This window comes from Silurus meridionalis, chromosome 6, assembly GCF_014805685.1.
Source record: "Silurus meridionalis isolate SWU-2019-XX chromosome 6, ASM1480568v1, whole genome shotgun sequence".
NCBI lineage: Eukaryota > Metazoa > Chordata > Actinopteri > Siluriformes > Siluridae > Silurus > Silurus meridionalis.
The window spans coordinates 24,672,488-24,696,466 of record NC_060889.1 but is presented as its reverse complement, the minus strand read 5'-3'; the positions used below and the strand labels follow the sequence as shown (position 1 = coordinate 24,696,466).

The following is a 23,979-nucleotide window of genomic DNA, read 5'->3' as shown; positions in this document are numbered from 1 at the left end:
TGTGTGTGTAAATGTGTGTTATTGCTTATATTCTCTATGTGAAAGTGATCACTAGTTTCCAGATTTTACTGAATGGAAAAACAAAAAAAGAAATTGAATAAAGAAACAGTCTTTTTATAATGATTTTACTGCTATATTTCTCTCTGTTTACTTTAATTTATAATTACAGTTTATTAGTCTTTGGGATTGTTGTGAGTTTCCTCAACTGATTATATTGTTCATGTTTCACAGCTGTGGATTTCCAATTAAAAATACATTTTTGAATAATATATAAAGACACTAATGTGTGCAGTTTGGTTCAGATTCTGGGACACTATTTATAAAACATCATGGGGCAGAACACTGACCTTTTACACTTCAGTTCAATCATTGATTTCATTTTTGTGCTGCATGTAAACTGTTAGAAAAAATCACTTCACTTTAACCTTTAAAATAAACACTGTATCCAGATGCATAGGCACAGAGATAAAACATCTGCTTATGCTGTAAATGTAAATCCAGATCTTCATCATTTCTTATCAACAGAAAAACCCAAACCGACTGTGAAACCTCAGAGCTTCATCTACACTGGAGACAGAGTTACTCTCAACTGTAATCTGCAGTCTACTGGATGGAGCTTTTCCTGGTATAAAGATAACCATAAATTACCTGAAGCCCAAAATACCAACCCACTCAGTGTGATCATCTCTAATGAAGGACAAACAACATACTACTGCAAAGCACTCAGGGGAAACTACGAGTCAGAGTTCAGTGCTGCAGCTACAGTTACAGTTAAAGGTACATCATGTTTTCTACATTTTCACTGCACAATTAAAGGTAGAAAAATGCAGGAAAACGTAATTATTCTAACATTTATTGCTATTGTGTAATAATATAATATGATGTTTAAATAAAATTACATGTACTGTTTGGTACATTTGTATTATCTTTGTATAGCGAGACCAAAGCCTGTAGTGAAAATACACCCAGCTGTGAATGTGTTCATTGGGGAAACTGTCACTCACATGTGACATACAGACTGGAGGATCCTGGAAGTATCACTGGAATAGAAGTAATGAAGAAATCAGAGCTGCTGCAGGAGAGAAGACCTACACAATCACTGATGTTAAAGACTCTAATAAAGGTCCTTATAGCTGTAAAGGAACTCAATCATCAGACCCAGAATACACACAGAGCAGTGATGCAGTTACACTGACTGTATCAGGTGAGTGTTTTGTCTCACATATTCTCTCCTATGAACAATGTAAAGTGTAGACATGTATTTCTCTTAATGCACGTGGACATCAACACTGTAGAAGTAAATAAACAGACCGTAAATAACAATCATTCCCACATTCAATTACATGGAAAATACACATACGATTTTAAACTCATAAATAAACACAAAATACATCCACATACCACTTTTACCTGCTTGTGAGCTAAGAGAGGGGAATATATCTTGAAGTCTCTTGATTGGATGATTATAATGGCAAAAGGAAACACATGAAATATTTCGATGATTCTGTAGCATCGTTCATCTCTTCATGCAGATCATATAACAAGAAGTGCCATAAGGCATGATGGGAATAAAATAAAACATCACCAAAAGCTTTTAGGATAAATAATTCTTTCCAAAGTAATCAACAATTTAGTGTGGAAATCACAATTAACTTTATACAATAATTAATATATAAAATTATACAAATTAAACTAATAAAAGGGTACCGACTATCTAAGCGACTATCTAAGTGCACATGCGCCATCTAGTGGAAACAGATATAAACTCAGGAAGCTTTGTGATAGTAAATACACATGTTATGAAATGTACCACCACAGACCACCTATAAACATATTTTTCCACAAAAAACTTATTCCAAGAAAACTAAGGACATGAGCTATTGGGTAGCTGTGGGGGTTTATGGGTAAACAAATTAATCTCCATTTGACTAAAATGCAGAGAAGCATTACAGCTTAAATATTTACTATTTTATTTAACACACACACACACACACACACACACACACACACACAGAGAGAGAGAGAGAAACTATACTGTGGATTCTATACAGGTTTTATACAATGTTTAATTTAAATAACTAGTTGCCTTGTTTGTAAATTGCATGCTCACAACAGATATTTTATTGTAATAAAACTTTTTTTTGCTTGCCTGTAGCCAGGAGGTGGAACGGCAAACGGCAGGAAAAATTATAATGATAATGTGTTCTGCAGGTAAACAGAAGTGCTAATTGAAACCAAATAAGGGAGACAACAGATAGAAGAAACGTGAACTGATCAGAAAATCAGTGTCAGTCAGTGTGTCAGCATGTGTAATATAAAGTAGTAATTGTTACATAAGTCCAAAAATAAGACAATGGAAAATCCAACCCAAACTGAAAGTGCTTTATACAGATGAGTGTGTCATGAGAGAGCTGTGGTCATGTGACAATGATCTCCATCAACCTCAAATTCAGAATGGTCTTCAGTGCCCTTGTGACAAATGAACAGTCACTTTCTCTCTCTTATCTTTAGTTGTTACCAGGTGGTAACTTTTAAAGCACCAAACTCATGAGATTCAGTTGTGAATGAAAACTTCACAGACACAGTTACTAACACAGCTATGAGATGGTCACATACACACACTATTAAAACATCCTCCATGTCTAGATAAAGACATCTACATTTTCCACCTGCTTTATTTCTAGCAATCTGAATTCTGATAACACATTTACAGTAATGAGGAGAGACAAATAGTTTATTTCATGATTTAAAAAAAATAAAATAGAAAATAGAAATAGAAAAACTTCTATTTATTTTTTAATAATATTTGAATCACCCTTTTGTCTTTTTTTGACATGATCAGATTTCTCTGATAAACACAAAGTATTTTGGAACCTTTAATGCATCCAACAAAATCACTTCATAAACACTGCCTACATGAACTAAAGGCTCAGTGTCTTAGATCAATTAAATGTTACAAACTTTAATCTTCATCTGAGTGTAGGATCATTACAGATACAACAAAATGTTTTTTCTTCTTTTTTGAGGAGGTTCCTGATAAATTTATGTTCATCAAAAATGATTCCTGTGACATGTGTTTTTTTCTCTAACAGAAAAACCTGAACCTGAACTCACATCAGATCTTAAAGGAGCTGCACTGACAGGAAACTCAGTGACTCTGTACTGTACACTGAAGCTGCAGTCTGCTGGATGGAAGTTTTACTGGAGCAAAGACACACAGAGACGTGAAACTGAGACTGAAACAAATCACTACTTGTTCAGATCAGTCAGTGTCTCTGATGGAGGTCAGTACTGGTGCAGAGCTGGAAGAGGAAACCCAGTCTACTACACACACTACAGTGATGCACTCTGGGTAAATGTTACTGGTGAGTATATTATTAAAATATAAGTATTATCATTATATTTACACACCTACATACAGAGAACAAATAGATTTTACCCAGTATAAAGCTCGAGTGTGAATAAGTGAAGAAGAGAAGGATTGAACTTTTATACTGTACAGAAGAAATGTATGTGTGTGTTTCATGATTTAACTCTGGTACACTGCAGCAACTTCATCACACTAAATCTTTTTATCTACATATTTTTCCCCAACATTAATTTTAATAAAACAGTGTCATAAATGTAAATATAATAACATTAATATATTTATTAACAGATAAATCTGCTTCAGTGTCTCTGATCATCAATCCCAGCAGATCTCAACACTTTACTGCTGACTCTCTCTCACTGAGCTGTGAGGACCAGAGAGACTCTACTGGATGGACAGTGAGAAGATACACACACAGTGAGGCATCGCTTGATTGTTCATCAGTTTCAGGATCTACATGTAACATCAGCTCCCTCTCTCCATCACACACTGGAGTTTACTGGTGTCAGTCTGAATCTGGAGAACGCAGTGATTCTGTCAATATCACAGTACACAGTGAGTCTTTATCACTTCTCATCAGTAGAATTTAATATATAAAACAGACTAAAAATTACGATCTATTCTTATTAATAGACATTACATGATATTTCTAATAGTAAAATATAAAATCCTGTTTACTCTCCTCTGCTGAAAACCTTTTTTATTATTTGAAAATAATTGAGGAACTTGATATTTTACTGAACACAGTGTCAGTATCTACTCCAGATAAACAATTACATTAAACATTTCAAGACACGTATTTTTTAGTTTCCTTCTGTAAGTCATTGTTATAATAACTGCATCATTGTAGTGGTGTTTCTATAACCTGAGTTAATGAAAGGTTAGAAAGCTTGTACATACTGTATATGTTTCATTCATAGCTAGTTTTTATTTTACTGCTGTGTTCTTCTAATAACAAAATTGAATTCCAGAATAATTGTCATATTATTAGTACATTTCATATTAAACAAAAGGCTTAATGATTTTGTCATTCATATAACCAGTGACTTCACAGATATTTTTATATAAATATGTATCCTAGATAGATATGTAGTGATGTCCAGCAGGTATGTACCAAATTATATGTATTATTTTAAAAACTTACTACTAAAGCAATAAATATTAACCTTAAATCCTTTACACTTCTGTCTCAGACACATGCTCAGATCATTTATTTAGCTTAGCACATGTTATTATAGCCTCCTAGTTACCTGATATAAAGTGTTCTTTATAGACGATTCAGCATTTTGCAGCATTTAGAATTGAATATTATTATTTTTGACTGCTATTGTCACATCTTCCACAATCTTCTGGTCTTAAATATGGCAGTTTGTTTCTACAGCAGTGTCACATGGAACAGATCATTAGAGGTCTGCATGTTAAAATTATACTTTTACACACTTTGTGTTTTTATTGTTTTTTTTTCTCTTTCCTACAGATAGTCATGTGATCCTGGACAGTCCTGTCCATCCTGTAACTGAGGGAAATCCTCTGACTTTACACTGTTTATATCACAACACAAAGATCTCAACTGGTATTGATTTCTATAAAAATGATTCAATCATCCAGAATCAGACTACAGGAGTGATGACCATCAGCAGTGTCTCAAAGTCAGATGAAGGTTTCTACCACTGTAAACATCCAGAGAGAGGAGAGTCACCGAGAAGCTGGATTTCAGTCAGAGGTGGGAAAATTGTTTCTTCTTATATGAATTAGATTTGTAACAAATAATTTTCACTATGTAGTGTTTAAATAGATAATCAGGTTCCCTTCTTTTCACAGATTCACCTTCTTCAGCTACTGGTGTAATTATAGGACTGAGTTTGACTTTCACATTTGTCATCATAATGATCGTAATGATCATGTTGTTTCACCACAAAAAGAAAAAAGGTTTGATTTTCAGTATTTGTGTCTGTAGCACAATAAGCCACACAAAGCCTGTTGCCATGATGTATTTGCTATTTCAGATAAATAATGTTGCTTTTAGTGCTTTTTCCACATGTTAATGTTTCACTAATATTTTAACTCACACCACTGCTGTACTTTGTTGAGAAGATGCAGCATATCAGACTCCTTCTACAGTAAATCAGGACACCACTCAGCCTCCAGGTCAGTCTGTGATATTAATTAACACACATGGTTTCTTTTTGACATGAGTTAATCTTTTCCTCTAAAGTTTTTTATTTATTTTTTATTTATTTATACTATTTTAATAGCTGATGATAACGTCTATGAAAGTGCAGATGTAACAGCCACAGGTATGGACTATATAGAGTTTTGTAGCTAAATATGAGCGGAGGCAATAAAACATTGTAAACAATATTGTTGTACCTCTTTTTCTCTTCTAGATGTTTCTGCAGCTGGAACCAGCAGTATCATCAACTCACAGGCTCTCACTAGAAACCAGAAACAAAACAGTAAGACTATTGCATGAACCTCATGTCAGATATACTGTTTCTAACTGCCTTTAGCAATTTCTATAGTAAATGTACGAGCATAGTTGTTCTATGAAGAAGTGTAATGATACACAAAATTCAGTGCAATTGAGAATAGATGGTACTTTGATAAACATTACTTGAATATAGAGGTGTAATGGTACACGTATTCGTACCAAAGTTTTTCAGTACATGGCTTCCAGTTTGGTACACACGTGTACAGAATGCAGTCCTTTTATATGGAAACATAGTTAAAATCTAAGTTCCTTCAGGAGTGTATTAAGTGGCGAACCACACGTTTGTTTGGTCTCCACCTCACACTTTGAGCGCATTCTTTTATTATTATTAAAATTAAAAACCATACACAACAATGCCAGGAGAATAAAATAAGAAACTAGAGTTAGTGCACTGTCACTGTGGCTACTCACAGTTTTGCGGATGCATGAAAACAGCAAAGAATCTGTAGTGCTAGCGTTAGCCGCTAACCAGAAAGTGGCTGGTAGCCAAAGCTAGCACTGTGGACTCTTTAGTGTTTTATGTCCAGCTTCAAAAATTTCTGTTAAAGAGAGAAAATCCTGATAATTCCACATATTGAGGGTGTGAATGAATGAAGATTGGAAGGAATAAAGACATTTGTTAAAGTTGCTGAAATAAGTAGAACAGTTAAGTAGAACATGCCTTTAGAAAATTAAATATTAAATGTTAAACACACACACACACACACACACACACACACACACACACACACACTGTAAAAGTAAATCTAAAAAAGGGGTCTAACAAATGTAAAATATTTCATTTAATTTTCCATTTATTAAATTCTATTTAATCAATTTAGTTTGTGCCAATTTAATTGATAGTTATTAAAAATAATTGATTTAATTGATGTAATAAAAAGTGTATTAAATTAATTTGATTAATTCTATATTATTTTTTATAAAATATTTTTATTATTTAACCAAGCAGACATTTTTTTACAAATTATTTTAAAAATGTAAACTGTTGAGGTTCACTAATAATAATAATAATAATAATAATAATAATAATAATAACAATAATAATAATAATAATAAAACTGTGTTAATAAAAATGACAAACAATTTTATAATTTATACGGAAATTATTTAAAAACCGGTGTACAAACTGAACCTTGAATTTTGTGTACAGTTACACCACTAACTGAATAAGTGTATTTATTTAAATATCCTACATTATAGAAGTGCCATAACTAAAATATAATAATGACCATGTTCAAATTATACAAAATAATAATAATAATCATAATAACCTGCTAAGAGTTTAAAAATGAAAGTTGTAAGTATGTACACTTTTTAAGCATGTATTTGTCTAAGCTGTTACTGATGTGGTTCACATGACGACCTGTAAGATGACTGACGATTTTCTTATACTGCTGTCACATTGTGCAACATCACATACTGTAGCTGTAAGTGTGTGTTTTTTAACACAAAGTATACAAAGTATAAACCTCTTCATCATCACAGAAATGTCTTCAGCAAATAAAAAGCTGCCTGAATACAGCAGAAAGTTTGTAAACTGTAAACATACTGTGTCCATGTTTTATGTTATAATGCACTTGTATTATACTCACACTTTGGGATTTGGCACAATGAAATGATTTGGTCGACAATTTGCTGCACTTCAGGATCATAATTTACCAGAAATCTAAAAGTGCTTTACTACAACAAATATTTCGTTTTTATGGATTTCTTCAGCTCCTGCTTGCTACTGCTCCTGCTTGAATTTTATTTATTATTATTATTTTGTATTTATTTAAGGTTTTTTACATCATTATATGCAGTACTTTTAGAACTTTAAGAAATAATTCTGATACTGACATAAATAATAAAACAACACTGTGTCTATGATCTTCTATAGATGCTGGTGCAGGACCAAGTGATGTGATTTATGCTGATATTGAAATGAAAAAACAAAAGAAACCAAAGAGGAAACAGGGTAGGACTGTTTTTTTTATACTGCAACATGGGCAAATTTTTAGATTTTATTTAACTTCAATTCTATTCTAGTTATTCATCTTAAAGCATATTATCCAGCAACATCCAATAATTGTTCAGGAACTACAGTGAAAATAATAGAATGTATAAAATGTAAATGTTCAGTGGAAATTCATTCAGGATAATATGAAAAGTGTTTTATCTTAGCGAATACTAAATCAGTTACTGTTGCCCATTAGGAAAGAGCAGTAAGGGAGATGATACTGTGTACTCAGAACTGAAGCAAAACACAGATGAAGGTAAGATCTGCTTAAAGAAAATATATTCTCTCTTCACATATTTACATTTGTGGCATTTGGAAGATGCTTTTATCCAGAGTGACTTGCAATTATCTCATTTATACAACTGAATTTAGATTTGGACTGTGATTAATGTAAACACAATGGTTTAGGACTACAGTTTGCACTCGCGTCTCCATCAGTAAACAGTTATAACCTCTACAGTGATGAAACTATAATGAATGGACATTTGGGGTCACCCAGATGAGGATGGGTTTCCTTCTGAATCTGGTTCCTCTTAAGGTTTCTTCCTCATACCAGCTCAGGGAAGTTTTCCTCACAACTGCTGCCACTGGCTCGGTTATTAGGGATAAACTTACATGGACTGGTTTATAAATAAAAATTTATATATTTAATCTATTTACTTCTATTTTCTGCTTTGGGACGATGTTCACTGATAAACGTGTACTACAAATAAAATGAAATACAATTGAGCAGTTGAGGGTGAAGGGTCCTGCTCAGCAGCCCAGCAGTCGCAGCTTGATGGTGTTTAGAATTAAACCCCTTTATCAGAATACAACATCTTAACCACTGAGCTACCACTTCTCCAAAAGAATTGTCTTTTAGGAAACACAGAAATTTACCCTACATTTATTATTATGGCAGCTGCTTTTACAAAGACAGCATTGCACAAATCCCAGAGTGGCAAACCAGTATCCAGAAGTGCAGCACTGCACTGTACGGTGGCCGAGAAATGCAAAACACATTAACAAATCTGAAAACACATTAACAAATTCAAAATCAAATTAACAAATCTGAAAACACATTAACAAATTCAAAATCAAATTAACAAATCCAAAAACAAATTAACAAATTCAAAAACAAATTAACAAATCCGAAAACACAACGACAAAATTCAGACAAACCGGAAAAGGTAGGTAGTTTGTGAATGAAAACTTAAAGATCATTGGACGAGACACCTGTCATTCACCTGTATATCTTGACTGACAGGTGTCTCGTCCAATTATCGGTAAGTTTCCATTCACAAACTATACCTACCTTTTCCGGTTTGTCTGAATCGTTGCACGAAACACATTAACAAATCCAAAAAACACAACAAGTCAGACAAACCGGAAAAGGTAGGTATAGTTTGTGAATGGAAATTTACCGATAATTGGACGAGACACCTGTCATTCAAAATATACAGGAAGTACAATTTTTTATTCCCCCTTTTATTTATTTATTTATTTATTTATTTATGTTTTTATTAAGCAATTAACCATATACAAACAACATGGCAATAACATGTACAATTTACATTACAATACACATAACAGGTGCATGAAATTACAAATATATACACATACATAAATACAATTTATAATAATAATAATCAAATGAAAGTAAAAAAAGGATAAAAAATAAACAGGGCTATGGATTATTCTGTAAATCATATTTTTCTATAAAGGACAAAAGATTCATTGCATTTTTCTTTCTAATCACTTTTAGGGCTGTTGTGAAAGAAATAAACTCATTATAAAATGCAAAAAAAACCGTTGATTTCAAGTATTTCGATTTTGTATATTAAATTTTCCCATCAGAAGTATATTATTAACAAGAAAGTCGTCTCTGTTATTGTTGATCACAGTTTGGGTTCCTTGGTGGTCTAGTGGTTAGGATTTGGTGCTCTCACTGCCGCGGCCCGGGTTTGATTCCCAGTCAGGGAACCAAACCCAGCCATTAGGGTTGCACAAACAGTGCCGGTCCCATGCCCGGATAAATGGGTAGGGTTGCGTTAGGAAGGTCATCCAGCCTAAAAATCATGTGCCAAATTGTAAAATTTCTTAGATCTTTGTCATGATATACTGCAGCATCTCCAACATCACTGCATATGAATTTCCTTCCTCAAAGGATCTTTGAATTAATTCCAGTGTCTCCTTGCTTGCCAATGTTTATTTCTGTTATTTTTTATATTTAAAGGTGCACTAATCCAAATAATATAAAAAAGTTTAAAGTAAACAGACAATTTTACACATGTACAAGAAACAAAGTTATAAGATTTCATACTTCCTGTATATTTTGAATGACAGGTGTCTCGTCCAATTATCGGTAAGTTTCCATTCACAAACTATACCTACCTTTTCCGGTTTGTCTGAATTTTGTTGTTGTGTTTTCGGATTTGTTGATTTGTTTTTGAATTTGTTATTTTGTTTTTGAATTTGTTAATTTGTTTTCGGATTTGTCAATGTGTTTTGCACTTATCGGCCACCGTAGGCATTGTGAGGTTATTACATCTGCTAACAGTGTTTACTTACTTTTATACAAATGTTGGTTTCGTGTGTCAATTAATGAATAATTGTGATCATTGTGAATATTTGTGCGTATATTCTGAAAGTTGGAGAAATATTTGTAATTGGTTGCATGTGATTTTTAGAAGTTTGCTATGAGATTATGACACAAACATGAAGAATGATATAAAGTTTCTGTAATCTTTTACAGATGCTGCTGCTGGACCGAGTGATGTGACTTATGCTAAAATTGACCTAAAAAAACTAAAGAAACCCAAGAAAAAACAAGGCAGGACAAAAATTCTATTATTTTTAGCCACTGTTTTATATTTCATTTAAACCCGTTATTTGATTTCCTGTTATCTTAAAGCACATTATTCAGTAACCACTATGATAAATGTAAAAACTACCATGAAAATAACTGGAGATGTAACTGTACTGTAGCTGTGGAAGTTTAAAGGTTTAATATGAATAGATTATTATATTAGTTACATTAGTTACTGCTACCCACTAGGAAAGAACAACGAGGGATCTGACACTTTGTACTCAGAGCTGAAGAAGAACATACGAGGATCTGACACTTTGTACTCAGAGCTGAAGAAGAACATAGATAAAGGTAAGATAAGCTCAAAGAGTAAACACAATCTCTCCAGACAATAGCATTATGTAGGCAAACTAATATTTATGCTACATTTAAACTATATTTAGACAGGGCAGTCTAACCCTAACCGTAACCCGCAAATGGGGTCCCGTCCATCTGCGTCAAAAGCGGCAGACGGGTTTCCGTCCTCTCGTCACACGAAGGGGTACCCTCGGCGTCGGATGTGGACGCCATCCGACGCAACATCCACAGCGTCGATATGTGACGATGTGGGGTGAGACTGTGTTGATTCAGATGTCGTTATAATGATAAGAAATGGGAAAAACTATAATGAAGAGAAACCTGCAAGGAAGAATAAATCTGGACGTCTGACATAAATACCATACAAATACCCATACAAGTTTCTTGATCTAAAGCATTTGGTGGTATTTGTAATCATTTGTGTAGTCATTATATAATGAATGATTATTAGGGGTGGGGGGGGCAGTAGCTCAGTGTTAAAGGCTCTGGGTTACTAACTGGAAGGTCGGTGGTTCACGGCCCATTATCGCCAAGATGACACTCTTGTGGCCATTGAACAAGGCCCTTAACCCTCTGTGCTCCAGGGCTGCTGTATCATAGCTGATGCTGCACTTTAACCCCAGCTTCCTTACATAGCTGGAATATAAACTTTTAGATTAGTTTGGTTTAAATCAGTTGTAACTGGTTCAGGACGGTACTGCTGCATGTGATTTTTAGAAGTTTGCTATGAGATTATGACACAAACATGAAGAATGATAAAGTTTCTGTAATCTTTTACAGATGCTGCTGGACCGAGTGATGTGACTTATGCTAAAATTGACCTTAAAAAACAAAAGAAACCCAAGAAAAAACAAGGTAGGACAAAAAAGTGCTCAGTGGTTAAGGCTCTGGGTTACTAATTGGAAGGTCGGTGGTTAAATTATCGCCAAGCTGCCACTCTTGTTGCCCTTGAACAAGGCCCATAAAGCTCTGTGCTCCAGGGCTGCTGTATCATGGCCCACCCTGAAAGAAAGATTTTTACTATGCTGTTAAAAAACTTACATGTGACAAGTCTGCTCCAGACCCTTCACATAGAAGAAGAGTTTAGCAATTGCTTGTAATAAATTGCTTTTATTAATTTCACAAATGCACTTAAATGTGCTCAGTAATTAATGGTGCAATAATTAACATACGTACAATGAAAATCATAAATCAATTAATAAAATATGTGGAATTGGGCAGGAACATTTAGTTCAGTTTGGTTTACAGACATATTTTTTAAAATATTTAATAAATAACACCCAGTAATAGTTAAATCATTAATAACTAAACAATATAAAATGGCATTTTCCATAGGTCCATGAAGAAAGTCTAAAGTCTCCAATCAGGAATTGCTGAATCAGCTAAAGAACATGGTAAAGACATTTTAGGAGGCATTACGTTGTTTCTGTATTTTTGTTCTTCTTCTTTCTAATCTGAACATTGTACAAACTCCTGATAGTGATATTAAAAGAGGAAGAGGGAAGAGGAAGCTGTGTTTATATCTAAATTTTTATATTTAACAATGTAACAGAATTATACTCACGTCAACTCAAGTTGTTATTCATTAGATCAGAATAATTTATAATCTGGCAGTAGATTAAGTGTTGATTGGTTTATTTTAATACTGATTTCATGCTCAGTTACAAAAAACGAATAAAAATTAAGTTTATATGGCTTATGAATTTGTGTAGATTATATGGACATTGTTTTTGCGAGTTTCAATCATATATGTTTGTGTTTATTTACTCATTTATTTTATTTGCCTGTTAGTGTAATGCAAAAAAGACACTTTCAGCACTGGATGATAAGCAGATATTTTGACTGCACTGCTTTAAACAGTAATAATGCAGTATTGTGCTTGAGGCACTGTGTTTTCTTCACACATAGAATGATATTGTGTCTGTTTTTTGTTATTGTTGTTTTTTTTTTTCTATATTCAAGATTTTACCTTTAATTGTTTCAAGTTTACTGCTTCTATATGTAACTTCCTACTTTTCATAATTCAATTATAATTTTATATTTTTCCATTATTAAAAAGGAAGATGTTAAATTATCTTATATATTATAATAAAAATATATATTTTTTTACATTTTAATATAATTGGATTTTTATTTCTTTCCACACAATTTTAATATATTAATTGTCATTTCTTATCTTTATTTTGTAACTAATTTAAGCAGTACTTAACAATACATTTAAAGATTGTATTTTTATATACATGATGTCTGAAATTAGAATAAAGTTTTTTCAAACAGCAGCTCTGTTTAATTTTTTTATTGTACGGCTCATTTTCCTTAATAAATGAAGTCATCATTTAAAAACTACATGTTGTATTTACTCAGGTTATATTTGTGTGAGATAAAAATTAGCTTGATGATCTGAAATTTAAATGTGGCAAATATGCAAAAAAAATATAAAGAAATCAGGACATTTTCACATTACTGTATAATAATAATAATAATAATAATAATAATAATAATAATAATACTTGATACACCTCATTAATTTTACATTTCTAATGTTGCTGCTACAAAAACATCAATACACAGAATCCTTGTGTTTGTCAGATTTTAGCCTGAGAGCAACTCGAACTCCCAGCAACCACTGCAGCCTGTGAATATTGCTGCCATGAACTCAGCCTTCCAGAAAAAGCAGAACAAATTAAATTCTCTTCTTTTTTACTTTAAACAAACAAACAAAAAGTTTAAGTTACTCACCTCTCCAACTCATTTGTATTTATTTACTGCTGCTGTTATTTGTTGCTTTTGTTCACAGCATTTTGATGGAATCCATCACAATGTTGTGAGCGAGCTGATTGTGCAATATATATATATATACATGTGTGGTGCTCAGAATTATTGCACTATTTAAGTAACATTCATTAAAACTATTTGGAAAATAGCTTTTTATATCATTTTAAAAGTGGCATCGTAACTTTATTGACTAGTTTTCAAAGACCAACATCACGTTAATTTATCTATTTATCTGTATTTTGCAAGATCTTTTAAACATACACTTAATCTTGATATCATTTGATAGCCCTCATTAATTATTCTAAATTATGATAAAAACCTACTTTTGCGAACTAGTCCTAGGTTTTTTGCCTGATTGTAACCAAACCAGTGCATGAATGTTCAGTGGACAGTGATTATTAATAAATATAAAAAAAGCTGAACTTTCGACTCACCGTCATGACGGGTGAACAAAACGTTCAAAATAGGAAGGTCACTTTTACTTTTGCTGCTAAAAGAGGGAAAAATATAATAACGGCTGTAACTACAGAACCATTAGTCTAATCATCCTAAAAATTTGTCCTCAGTGTCTAAAAAAAATCTAAAAAAAACATGGCCACCATCAGCCAATGAATTTAGAGCACCTTTTACACAATGTTACACAATCGGAAGGAAACCCGGTGGGCATGTTCCTAATGTCTTAGGTAGGAACTGGACTTTATAACCATTTTACATTTTCTTGTCTCTAAAACATCCTGCCAGCACGGTTCCTCTAATAAACTCAATTCTAATCCTGTGCATCCTCATCGCTCTACATGAAAATTGCCAACAGTGACAACAGATTGTTCCCAAAGCATTTTGAGACAGCGTCTTGTTTCGTCGGGAAACCATGGTTACATACATAACCTGGAGATGTTCACTTACTGCTGAATATATCCCACCCATTGTCAAGTGCCAGTGTAATGGGATACTAAAAATGTTATACATCTTCTCCTGTCAGTGATTTTATTGTCATAGCTGATTGGTGTAAGGAATGAGTTTATGTGCCTACAATCAACAGTTAGTCTCTTGACTTCTTTCTGTTAAACATGTTTGTCGGTTTGCCTCAAACCTTAAATTATCTGCATGTTCACCTGGAAATTTCTAATATTTCTATTAGCACAATCATTTAAAGCTAAAATAAAACATTCTGATGTTTAATTTCCGGCCTGTTGCTATGATCTGAATATTTTTCTGACTGCTTGCATGCTGCTCAGTTGCTGTTATACGTGTCAGCAAACCAGCCTGCTAACACAAAATCTCTCTCTCTCTCTCTCTCTATCTCTTTCTTTCTTTAAGTGTTATATTTGCTTAAGAGAACAGGAAGTTTCGAGGCTACAACACAGACAGTTGTCACTTAGTCAGTCAGTGTGTCAGCCATTAATCGGACATGATGGAGCTTCATCCACTTTATCTGATGCTCTGTAAGTAAATTCTCTCTGTCTATCTTCATTGCAGTCATTTTTACTGTAGTGAATTACAATTTGATTTAACAGTATCTGTTTAATTATTTCATTTGTCTAATGCTAAGTTTTGACACTAATTTTAAAACTAACAGTAAAGTCTCTCTTTTTTTGTGGTTTTACATTAACCCAAATTATTTTATGAGTTAAATATTAAATATTCTATTTTTTTCTTTACATTTGCATCCTGGTGTTTCTCACATCTATAAAGCAGCTGATGATTTTAACTGTTTTTACACATTGGTAATTTATATCTGTTTCAATCTTACATTTAATACTTTCTTTTAAATTTATTTGGATATTTTGTGAGAAGCAGTAAAATGCTGCAGGTTATAGACAGTGCCAAACACACAGTGTGAATACAGAATGCTGTGTGTGCAATTTATTTAGAAAGGAATTGACTTTTTTTGAAATTGTATTAAACTTTAACTGTGCATGACACATAAGTGCAGGCTGCAAGACCAAGCACACATTTATATTAAGATTTTTCACACTAATTTTTTGCGATCACAAAAAAAGTGTGATTAAACGCTGACACATAAGTGATAACAGGAAATAAACAGAACAGAATGTACTTCATGGATAAACAAACACTATACTTGTTAATGAATTGCTGTAGTATCAGATGTTAAAAAAATGTATGACTAGTGGAAAATATTTATTTTTGTCATGGTCACAGTAAAACTACTTTGTATTGAGCCACATTTTATCGATTTTATTAATTTACTATAAATTCAGACCCTCAAGTGCTTTTTCCTTTAATTCATGTGTCCTTTTTTCTTTACTTCAGTGCTGACTGGAATCATCCACTGTACACAAACAGGTGATTAAAGTACATTACATTTATTACAGTCTGCATGCATGTAAAAAGCTGGTTCTTTATTTGATCGATGATTAAGACAAGATCTCAAATTTGGGGGCAGAGAGTCATGAAGTGTTATTTGGAGATCTTGACCTGGAGATGAATCACCTGGGATGACCAGCAGTTCTGTTTTGCTGGGGTTGAGTTTAAGTTGGTGAGCACTCATCCATGAAGATATTTTTGTCAAGCATGCCGAGATCCAAGCGGAAGCTGTGGTATCTGATGGAGGGAAAGAAAAGATTAGTTGAGTGTCATCTGCATAGCAGTGATAAGAAAACCCATTTGAGAATATGACTTCACCAATAAAATGGGTATAGAGGGAGAAAAGAAAGTGGCAGCTTTGGTTTTGATGAGAGGATCTCTTCACCACTGAGCTACCACTTCCTAATCCGACACTTTCTGTGTTAAACATCAGTAGACTTTTAAATACAAAATAATTTCTCATGGATAGTGACTATTTTTGGATTTCTGAGTAAATGTATTTGACCCTGCCTCTAACAACATTTTATAGGTTGTTGCAGATAATTTTCTGTTGATTTCAGATAATCCAGAGCATTTTCAGAGAGAATCTAATAGCAGAAAAATAAATATTATGAAGATTCACCTCCCACTTCAATCAATCACAATATATAATCCAATGCATGTGGGTAGTGTTCAGGCATTTGCACACAGTTTTATGTGAATTGTGTGTGCAGAGTGGATACATGGCTTCATTTACAAAATCAATTCTAAGTCGGCTTTGAATAAAAGGATGTACAGTACTGTGCAACAGAGTTTAGGAGCTCTGAAAAAACATTCTGTAAAGTGAGAAAGGGACAAACTTACACTTATAAAGAACATCTTATTCATTATTATCACCACATTATCTGTGTAAAGCTGCTTTGAGACAATGATCATTGTTAAAAGCGCTGTACATATAAAATGAAAATTGAATTTAAAAAAAAGTGTTTTTATCACCTGAAAAAAAGAAAGTCAATGAACAGAAGTTACTCTAAATTAAAAAAAAGATTTGGTGTGACCAGCCATTGGCTTTAATTCCTTCTTTCACACACTTTGTACACTGGCACAGATGAAGGGATTTTCAAGAATCACAGTCAGGTGTATAATTAACCAATGACACCAAGCAGGTGCACCATTTTAAGGGGTAAAAAGTTCATTTAAATTTAAATGGTGGTAACAAATTTTAAAACTCACTCCGTACTGAAATAATATAAAAAAAAAAAAATATATATATATATATATATATATATATATATATATATATATATATATATATATATATATATATATATATATATATATATGTGAAGCATTGCATTTTAATGTTTAATTTTTCCTACATAATTTCTATCCTAGACCAATAAAAATAATTTGTAAAAATAAAGAAAATAAAGATACATATAATTACACAGCAGTGTAATCCCCTTATCTGATCACAGTAAGGGGATGTGAGTGAGGGGTGTACAGTATATGATTGTGTGAGTGTGTGAGTTTTCATAATGTATAAATCGTTTTGCCTAAAATGTATAAATTATTTCCTATTTTCTTCTTATTGTAACCAGGTGGTAATTGGTATTTGGTTTCTTTCTCTGAATTGTAAAATGTCTTTAGTTAGGAATAGACATAAGAACATCTGTTATTGCTTCAATTATTCTGAATCTGCCAGTAAGTAACATGTAAAGAGAGTGCAAATGCAATATATGGAATGTCTGTATATCTTTAGTTATACTGTGGATAAATATAGTTTTCTAGAAAAGAACAAACTGAGAAAAGAAATTATTGTTTCACCAGTTTCACCAGGGGTGTGGGTGGGTGTGTGTGTGTGTGTGTGTGTGTGTGTGTGTGTGTGTGTGTGTGTGTGTGTGTGTGTGTGTGAAAGAGAGATTAGACATGAGGTGAAGAGTAAAGATGTGTATTTTAATGATACCCAGTTAACCTCAGTTAATTTCTTATAGTATTAATGTGTAAGATTTAACATTTTATTATTGCTGAAGATCCTTAAGATCTGACTAAAGATTAATTGGCAAGTGTGTAATTAAAAAAATAATATTAATTGTGAATCTAAAACTTTCTGACAGAACGTGAACTATTATATGTGACATTCTGTATATTGCATTTATACTCTTTAATGGTGCAGATAATTAATTCATTCATTCAAAATAGTATTGCTTTTATATTTACAGAAAGACTCAAACCTGTGGTGATTATAACACCTGGTACACATGTATTTAGTGGAGAGAAAGTGACTTTCAAGTGTGAGCTACAGGGACGAGACACTGAGTGGACATACAGCTGGTATAAGAAAGATAACAGAAATCCCCCATTCAGCACAACACAGGAGTTCAGCCGTGACTCAGTTACAGACTCTGACAGTGGTGAATACACCTGCAGTGGGAGGAGACACAGTGACTCTCAGAGCTCAGAGATCAGTGATCCTGTTACACTCACTGTATCAGGTACGTGTTTTTTAATACTTTTATTTTTGTACCTTGTGCAAAATATTTGGCTGATTTCAGCTTTCAGATTTGTTTGAGCTAAACTGTAACTGAGACTCAAAATAATGACTTTACAGCTTATTCATGTATGTTTCATATTTACTAAGTTTAAACCTTGAAATCGATTAATTATTAATAAATAAATTATGTTTATATGTATGAGATTTTCTTTAGTAAATTGTCAAGCTGCTGCTACTGTCATAAATTAGAAGGTGAATAAAGTAGACTGGGAAATACAGAAGGTTGTTTAGAGTGTGTAGAGATTTCTACTTAGTGTACTGCACCTTTATCATTTTAATTCTCTACATTTCTGTGTTTACTGTGAGGTGGTTATAATGATTACATGTATTGTAGTTTGGGCAAAACACAGTGTTGAAAAACAAAAGAAAAATCTTCTCAAATACATTGTTATAGCAAAGAGAGAGATTAGAGACCTGCATCATTACACACATGAGCAGCATTGATAGAGCAGCATTTATGTATCAGTTCCTACTGTTATTATTGTTCATGTTTAAAATAAGATTTCAGGTTTGTGGTGTTGTGGCCTCACAGTAAAAATCTGTAACTTTATTTGAGTGAAGAAGATTTTTGAATAGATAATCATGTGTGTAATTGGTGATGCAGCTTGTTGCACTTCACCACATTAATCTATAAATTATTCCATCAGCTTTATCAAGTGTGCATTGGATTTTACACATGAGGCAGGGAACATTATCACGGGGAACTGCAGCAATTCAGTGACAGTGAATTCATTACAATATTAACTTTTTTACACACACACACACACTCACACACACACACACACACACACACACACACACACACACACACACACATTTAACACTAAGCATTGACATTTTGGTTGGAATGTGAGTAAACAAGCTGTTGGTGGCTTCAATTAACTTCCACAATATGGAGAAAAAGCAGAACATTATTTTGTGTTCAGCAGAAAAAAAAACCTCAAACAGGTTGTGAAACTAAACTTTTCCAACCAAGTTAAAATGAACTTTTATTCCAGCAGCTGGAACTTTGAGAGCCTCTGGTATAAACAACCTGCTGTTTTGAGACTGTTGTCATCATTGTTTGTTTGTTTGTATTTTCTAGCATTTCTTGTAATCAAATTCTACTAATGAATCATTGCCAGCATTATCATGTATCCTGTTACTTTATTTTCTTGTTATTATGATGAGACTCAGTGTTCCTAAAGATAAATAGTCAGAAAGCCTTGATAGCAAACAGCCTGTGATTCAGCCATCAGTCAATAATGTAAATGATGTACAATTTTAGAACAGTAACTTTATTAATATTAGGTTTAAGTCAGATTTTCATATTGTGATTTACATTTAGTTCATTAGTATGAATTTGTTTGAATGTATCCGTTCTCCATTGGCAGAACTTCATAATTTCCTTTTGAGCAGAAATGCAATATTTCAATTTAATGTTTTCACTTATGTTAATACATACATATGTTTTTAATCTATTTCTTTTACATATTTAACTATGTTTTTTATTATTTATTTATTTAATTATTATTTTTTTTCTTTTTACAGAGAGACCTAAACCTGTGATGAATATAAAGCCTGGTAAGAACGTGTTCAGAGGAGAGACAGTGACTTTCCGGTGTGACCTAAATGGTGGAGGAGACACTCAGTGGACATACAGTTGGTATAAGAAACATTATGGACAGAACCCATACCGCTTAACACATCACAGCACGCTCTACATCAGCTCAGTTACAGACTCTGACAGTGGTGAATACATCTGCAGTGGGATGAGAAGCGACTCTCAGAAATCAGAGATCAGTGATCCTGTTATACTCACTGTATCAGGTACGTGTGTATTTATTACTTTTATTATTGTACCATGTGCAAAATATTTGGCTGATGTCAGCTTTTAGATTTGTTTGAAATGTTTGAGCAAAACTGTAAATGAGACTGCAACAAGCTGCATCACAAATTACACCCATGAATATATATTGCAGCTTGTTGCACTTTACCCCATTAATGTATAAATCATTCCATCAGCTTTCAAGTGTGCTGTGGATTTTGCACATGAGGCAGAGAACATTATCAGGGGAACTGCAGCAATACAGAGACAGTGAATTTATTAAAATATTTACATGCGCACACACACACACACACACACACACACACACACAAACATAAACACACACACACACAAACACACACACACACACAAACATAAACACACACACACACACACACACACACACACACACACACACACACACAAACATAAACACACACACACACACACACACACACACACACACACACACACACACACACACACAGCATGAAATTTACTTTAGAATGTGAGTAAACAAGCTGTTGGTGGCTCCCATTCACTTCCACAGTGTGGAGAAAATACATATAAAAAATATTTTGTGTTCAGCAGAAGAAAAACCTCACACAGGTTGGGAACAACAGCATTGTTTTTTTATAATATTTCTGGATTTATGATGTAATCCAAATTTTTTAACAGAAAAACATAAACAAAGGAATATTTCAGAATGAAAATATAATAATTATTTATTTTATCCAACACTGCTGCACCACAGACATTTACTGTTAAAAAAATATATATAATTTGTTAAAGTTAAACCAAACTTTTATTTTGATGAGTTGTATAAAAGACCTTTTGATTTATTTGTGTATGTAAAAATGTTTTTTTATTAAATGAAATGGTGAAATGCTGCTGAAGTGAATCTCTGGAGCTCCACATGTGATCTACATTTACTTTACATTATTAGTAGTGCTTGTAGAATAGTTTAGTCCACATCTCATAGAGTATAAACAATTATATGTGATATACTGTATTCCATTATAAAATTGTACTTTATATTAATTAATTATTGATATATTAATTAATTCATTAATTTTGGTCATGATTTCATATATTCAAAATAGTATTGCTTTTTTATTTACAGAAAGACCTAAACCTGTGGTGATTATAACACCTGGTAAACAAGTGTTTTCTGGAGGAAAAGTGACTTTTAAGTGTGAGCTACAGGGAGGAGACACTGAGTGGACATACAGCTGGTATAAGACTGATAACAGAAATCCCCCATTCAGCACAACACAGGAGTTCAGCCGTGACTCAGTTACAGACTCTGACAGTGGTGAATACACCTGCAGTGGGAGGAGACACAGTGACTCTCAGAGCTCAAAGATCAGTGATCCTGTTACACTCACTGTATCAGGTACGTGTGTGTTTATTACTTTTATTTTTTTATTATGTGCAAAATATTTGGCTGATTTCAGCTTTCAGATTTGTTTGAGCTAAACTGTAACTGAGACTCAAAATAATGACTTTACAGCTTACTCATGTATGTTTCATATTTACTATGTTCAAGCCTTGGAATTGATTAATTATTTATAAATAATTTATGTTTATATGTATGAGATTTTCTTCAGTAAATTGTCAAGCTGCTGCTACTGTCATAAATTAGAAGGTGAATAAAGTAGACTGGGAAATACAGAAGGTTGTTTAGAGTGTGTAGAGATTTCTACTTAGTGTACTGCACCTTTATCATTTTAATTATCTACATTTATGTGTTTACTGTGAGGTGGTTATGATGATAACATGTATTGTAGTTTGGGCAAAACACAGTGTTGAAAAAAGTGCAAAATCTTCTCAATACATCCTTGTTGAAATATTATGGTGTAAATGTGCTTTTTAACGAAATACATAAGTTCCCCATAACGAGACGGTTAAACGCAGAGAACGCCCCTGCGTGACCACGCTCTGAACCACGTGTGAAATCTAGCCAATAGGCAAGCCGTGACGTCATAGACAGGCGACGTCGCGTAAACCAGGAAGCTACAAGATGGCTGTGCGGTGGTAGCGACGTTAGCTTCTACAAAAAGAGAGAAGGTAAGCGCCGCAGGGATGCAGGCACGGAGACGCAGCGTCTCGTTCCTCGGGGAACTAGGGTTACGTTCGTAACCTTGAGACGTTCCCCTTCAGGAACTCGAGCTGCGTCGAAATGCTATGGGAACGAGTGTCCAATCACGCCACACTGACCAGACCCTGCCAAAGAGTGAGGGCCTCGGCACCAGCACGTAGGACAGAGGAGCCCGGGGTGGCTCTGAGGACGAGGCCATAGAACCTGACAAAGGTCAGCGGGGTGGACCAACCCGCAGCGTCACAGACGTCCCGGAGTGACACTCATGTGCACCCGGCCGCAGAGGCCGCCACACTCCGGCGGGGCGAGCCCTGACCGCGATCGGGGCGGGGACCAGGACTCGCAGCCGAACAACTGCACCAACCACCTCCAAGGACTCGTCCTGTGGAGATCCAGAATGGGACGCAACCCACCGTCCTTCTTCGGAACAACGAAGCACGGGCTGTAGCAGCCTGACTCGCAAACTGAGGGGAACCACCGATGGCCCTTTCCCCAGGAGTGTGCGCACTTCCTGTTCCAGGACCAGAGCCTGCACGGGTCCCGCCAGGGCGGGACACACCCCGTAGAGCCGGGGAGAAGAAGATGCGAACCGAATCGCGCAACCCTTCTTCACAGTACGCAGGACCCCCGAGAGACTCCAGGCAGCCCTAAGACTGACAGAAAGTCTCCACAGGGAGAACCAACCCCTCGGGGCTGGCCCCCGACCCACTCAGAGCGGCTGGAGCGGTGCCCTGCAGCCGACAACACCTCCTGAGAGGCGGCGGAACCCCCCGCCCGCAGCGACCATGCGGGCGGAATACGGGGAGCAAACCGCTGGAGAAGCTGCGCCCTGAACACGACCCGTGGCAGGGCTAACAGACAGTCCTCCTGAACCCAAACGGCAGGAGCAGCGTACTGCGGCCGTTGAAGCCTCCTGAGAGGCGGCGGAACCCCCCGTCCGCAGCGATCATACGGGCGGAATACGGGAGCAAACCGCTGAGAAGCTGCGCCCTGAACACGACCCGTGGCAGGGCTAACAGACAGACCTCCTGAACCCGAACGGCAGGAGCAGCGTACTGCGGCCGTCAAAGCCCCCTGAGAGGCGGCGGATGACTCATCCGCAACGAACCGTCGAGCGGAAATAAGGGAGTTAACCGCTAGAGGGAGGCAGCGTCCCGAACACCCTGTGGCAGGGCCAACAGACCGCCTCGGCGGTGCCAGGGAGGGACGAGCACCGTAGCATGAGGTGCGCACCGCCCTCCCAGATGCAAGCCATCAGGCTTACGCACCACAGCCTGTTCACCAGAGGCGAGGACGACCCTCAGGCCGTCCAGCCCCTCCTCGGGCCTAGAGAGTCGCCAGGGGCCCCTAGGACCGCCCCGCGGAGTCGGGTGGCAACACTTTCTCACCGGGCTATCTCGCTGTGCCTGGACGTACCAGGGCGCGGCTGCCGC

General features: G+C 35.1%; 1 protein-coding gene across 1 annotated transcript in view; it reads left to right on the top strand.

Annotated features, from left to right (window-relative positions):
• The window catches only part of LOC124387536 (Fc receptor-like protein 5), a 207,781-nt gene that overhangs the window by 14,945 nt on the left and 168,857 nt on the right, over positions 1-23,979 (top strand). Inside the window, 16 exon segments of the mRNA XM_046851947.1 lie at positions 526-777; positions 937-1,000; positions 1,002-1,204; positions 3,093-3,365; positions 3,659-3,925; positions 4,848-5,093; positions 5,192-5,299; positions 5,465-5,518; positions 5,626-5,667; positions 5,758-5,826; positions 7,741-7,818; positions 8,057-8,116; positions 10,595-10,672; positions 10,898-10,947; positions 10,990-10,999; positions 11,786-11,860. Of these exon segments, the coding sequence (XP_046707903.1) occupies positions 526-777; positions 937-1,000; positions 1,002-1,204; positions 3,093-3,365; positions 3,659-3,925; positions 4,848-5,093; positions 5,192-5,299; positions 5,465-5,518; positions 5,626-5,667; positions 5,758-5,826; positions 7,741-7,818; positions 8,057-8,116; positions 10,595-10,672; positions 10,898-10,947; positions 10,990-10,999; positions 11,786-11,860 (1,929 nt within the window).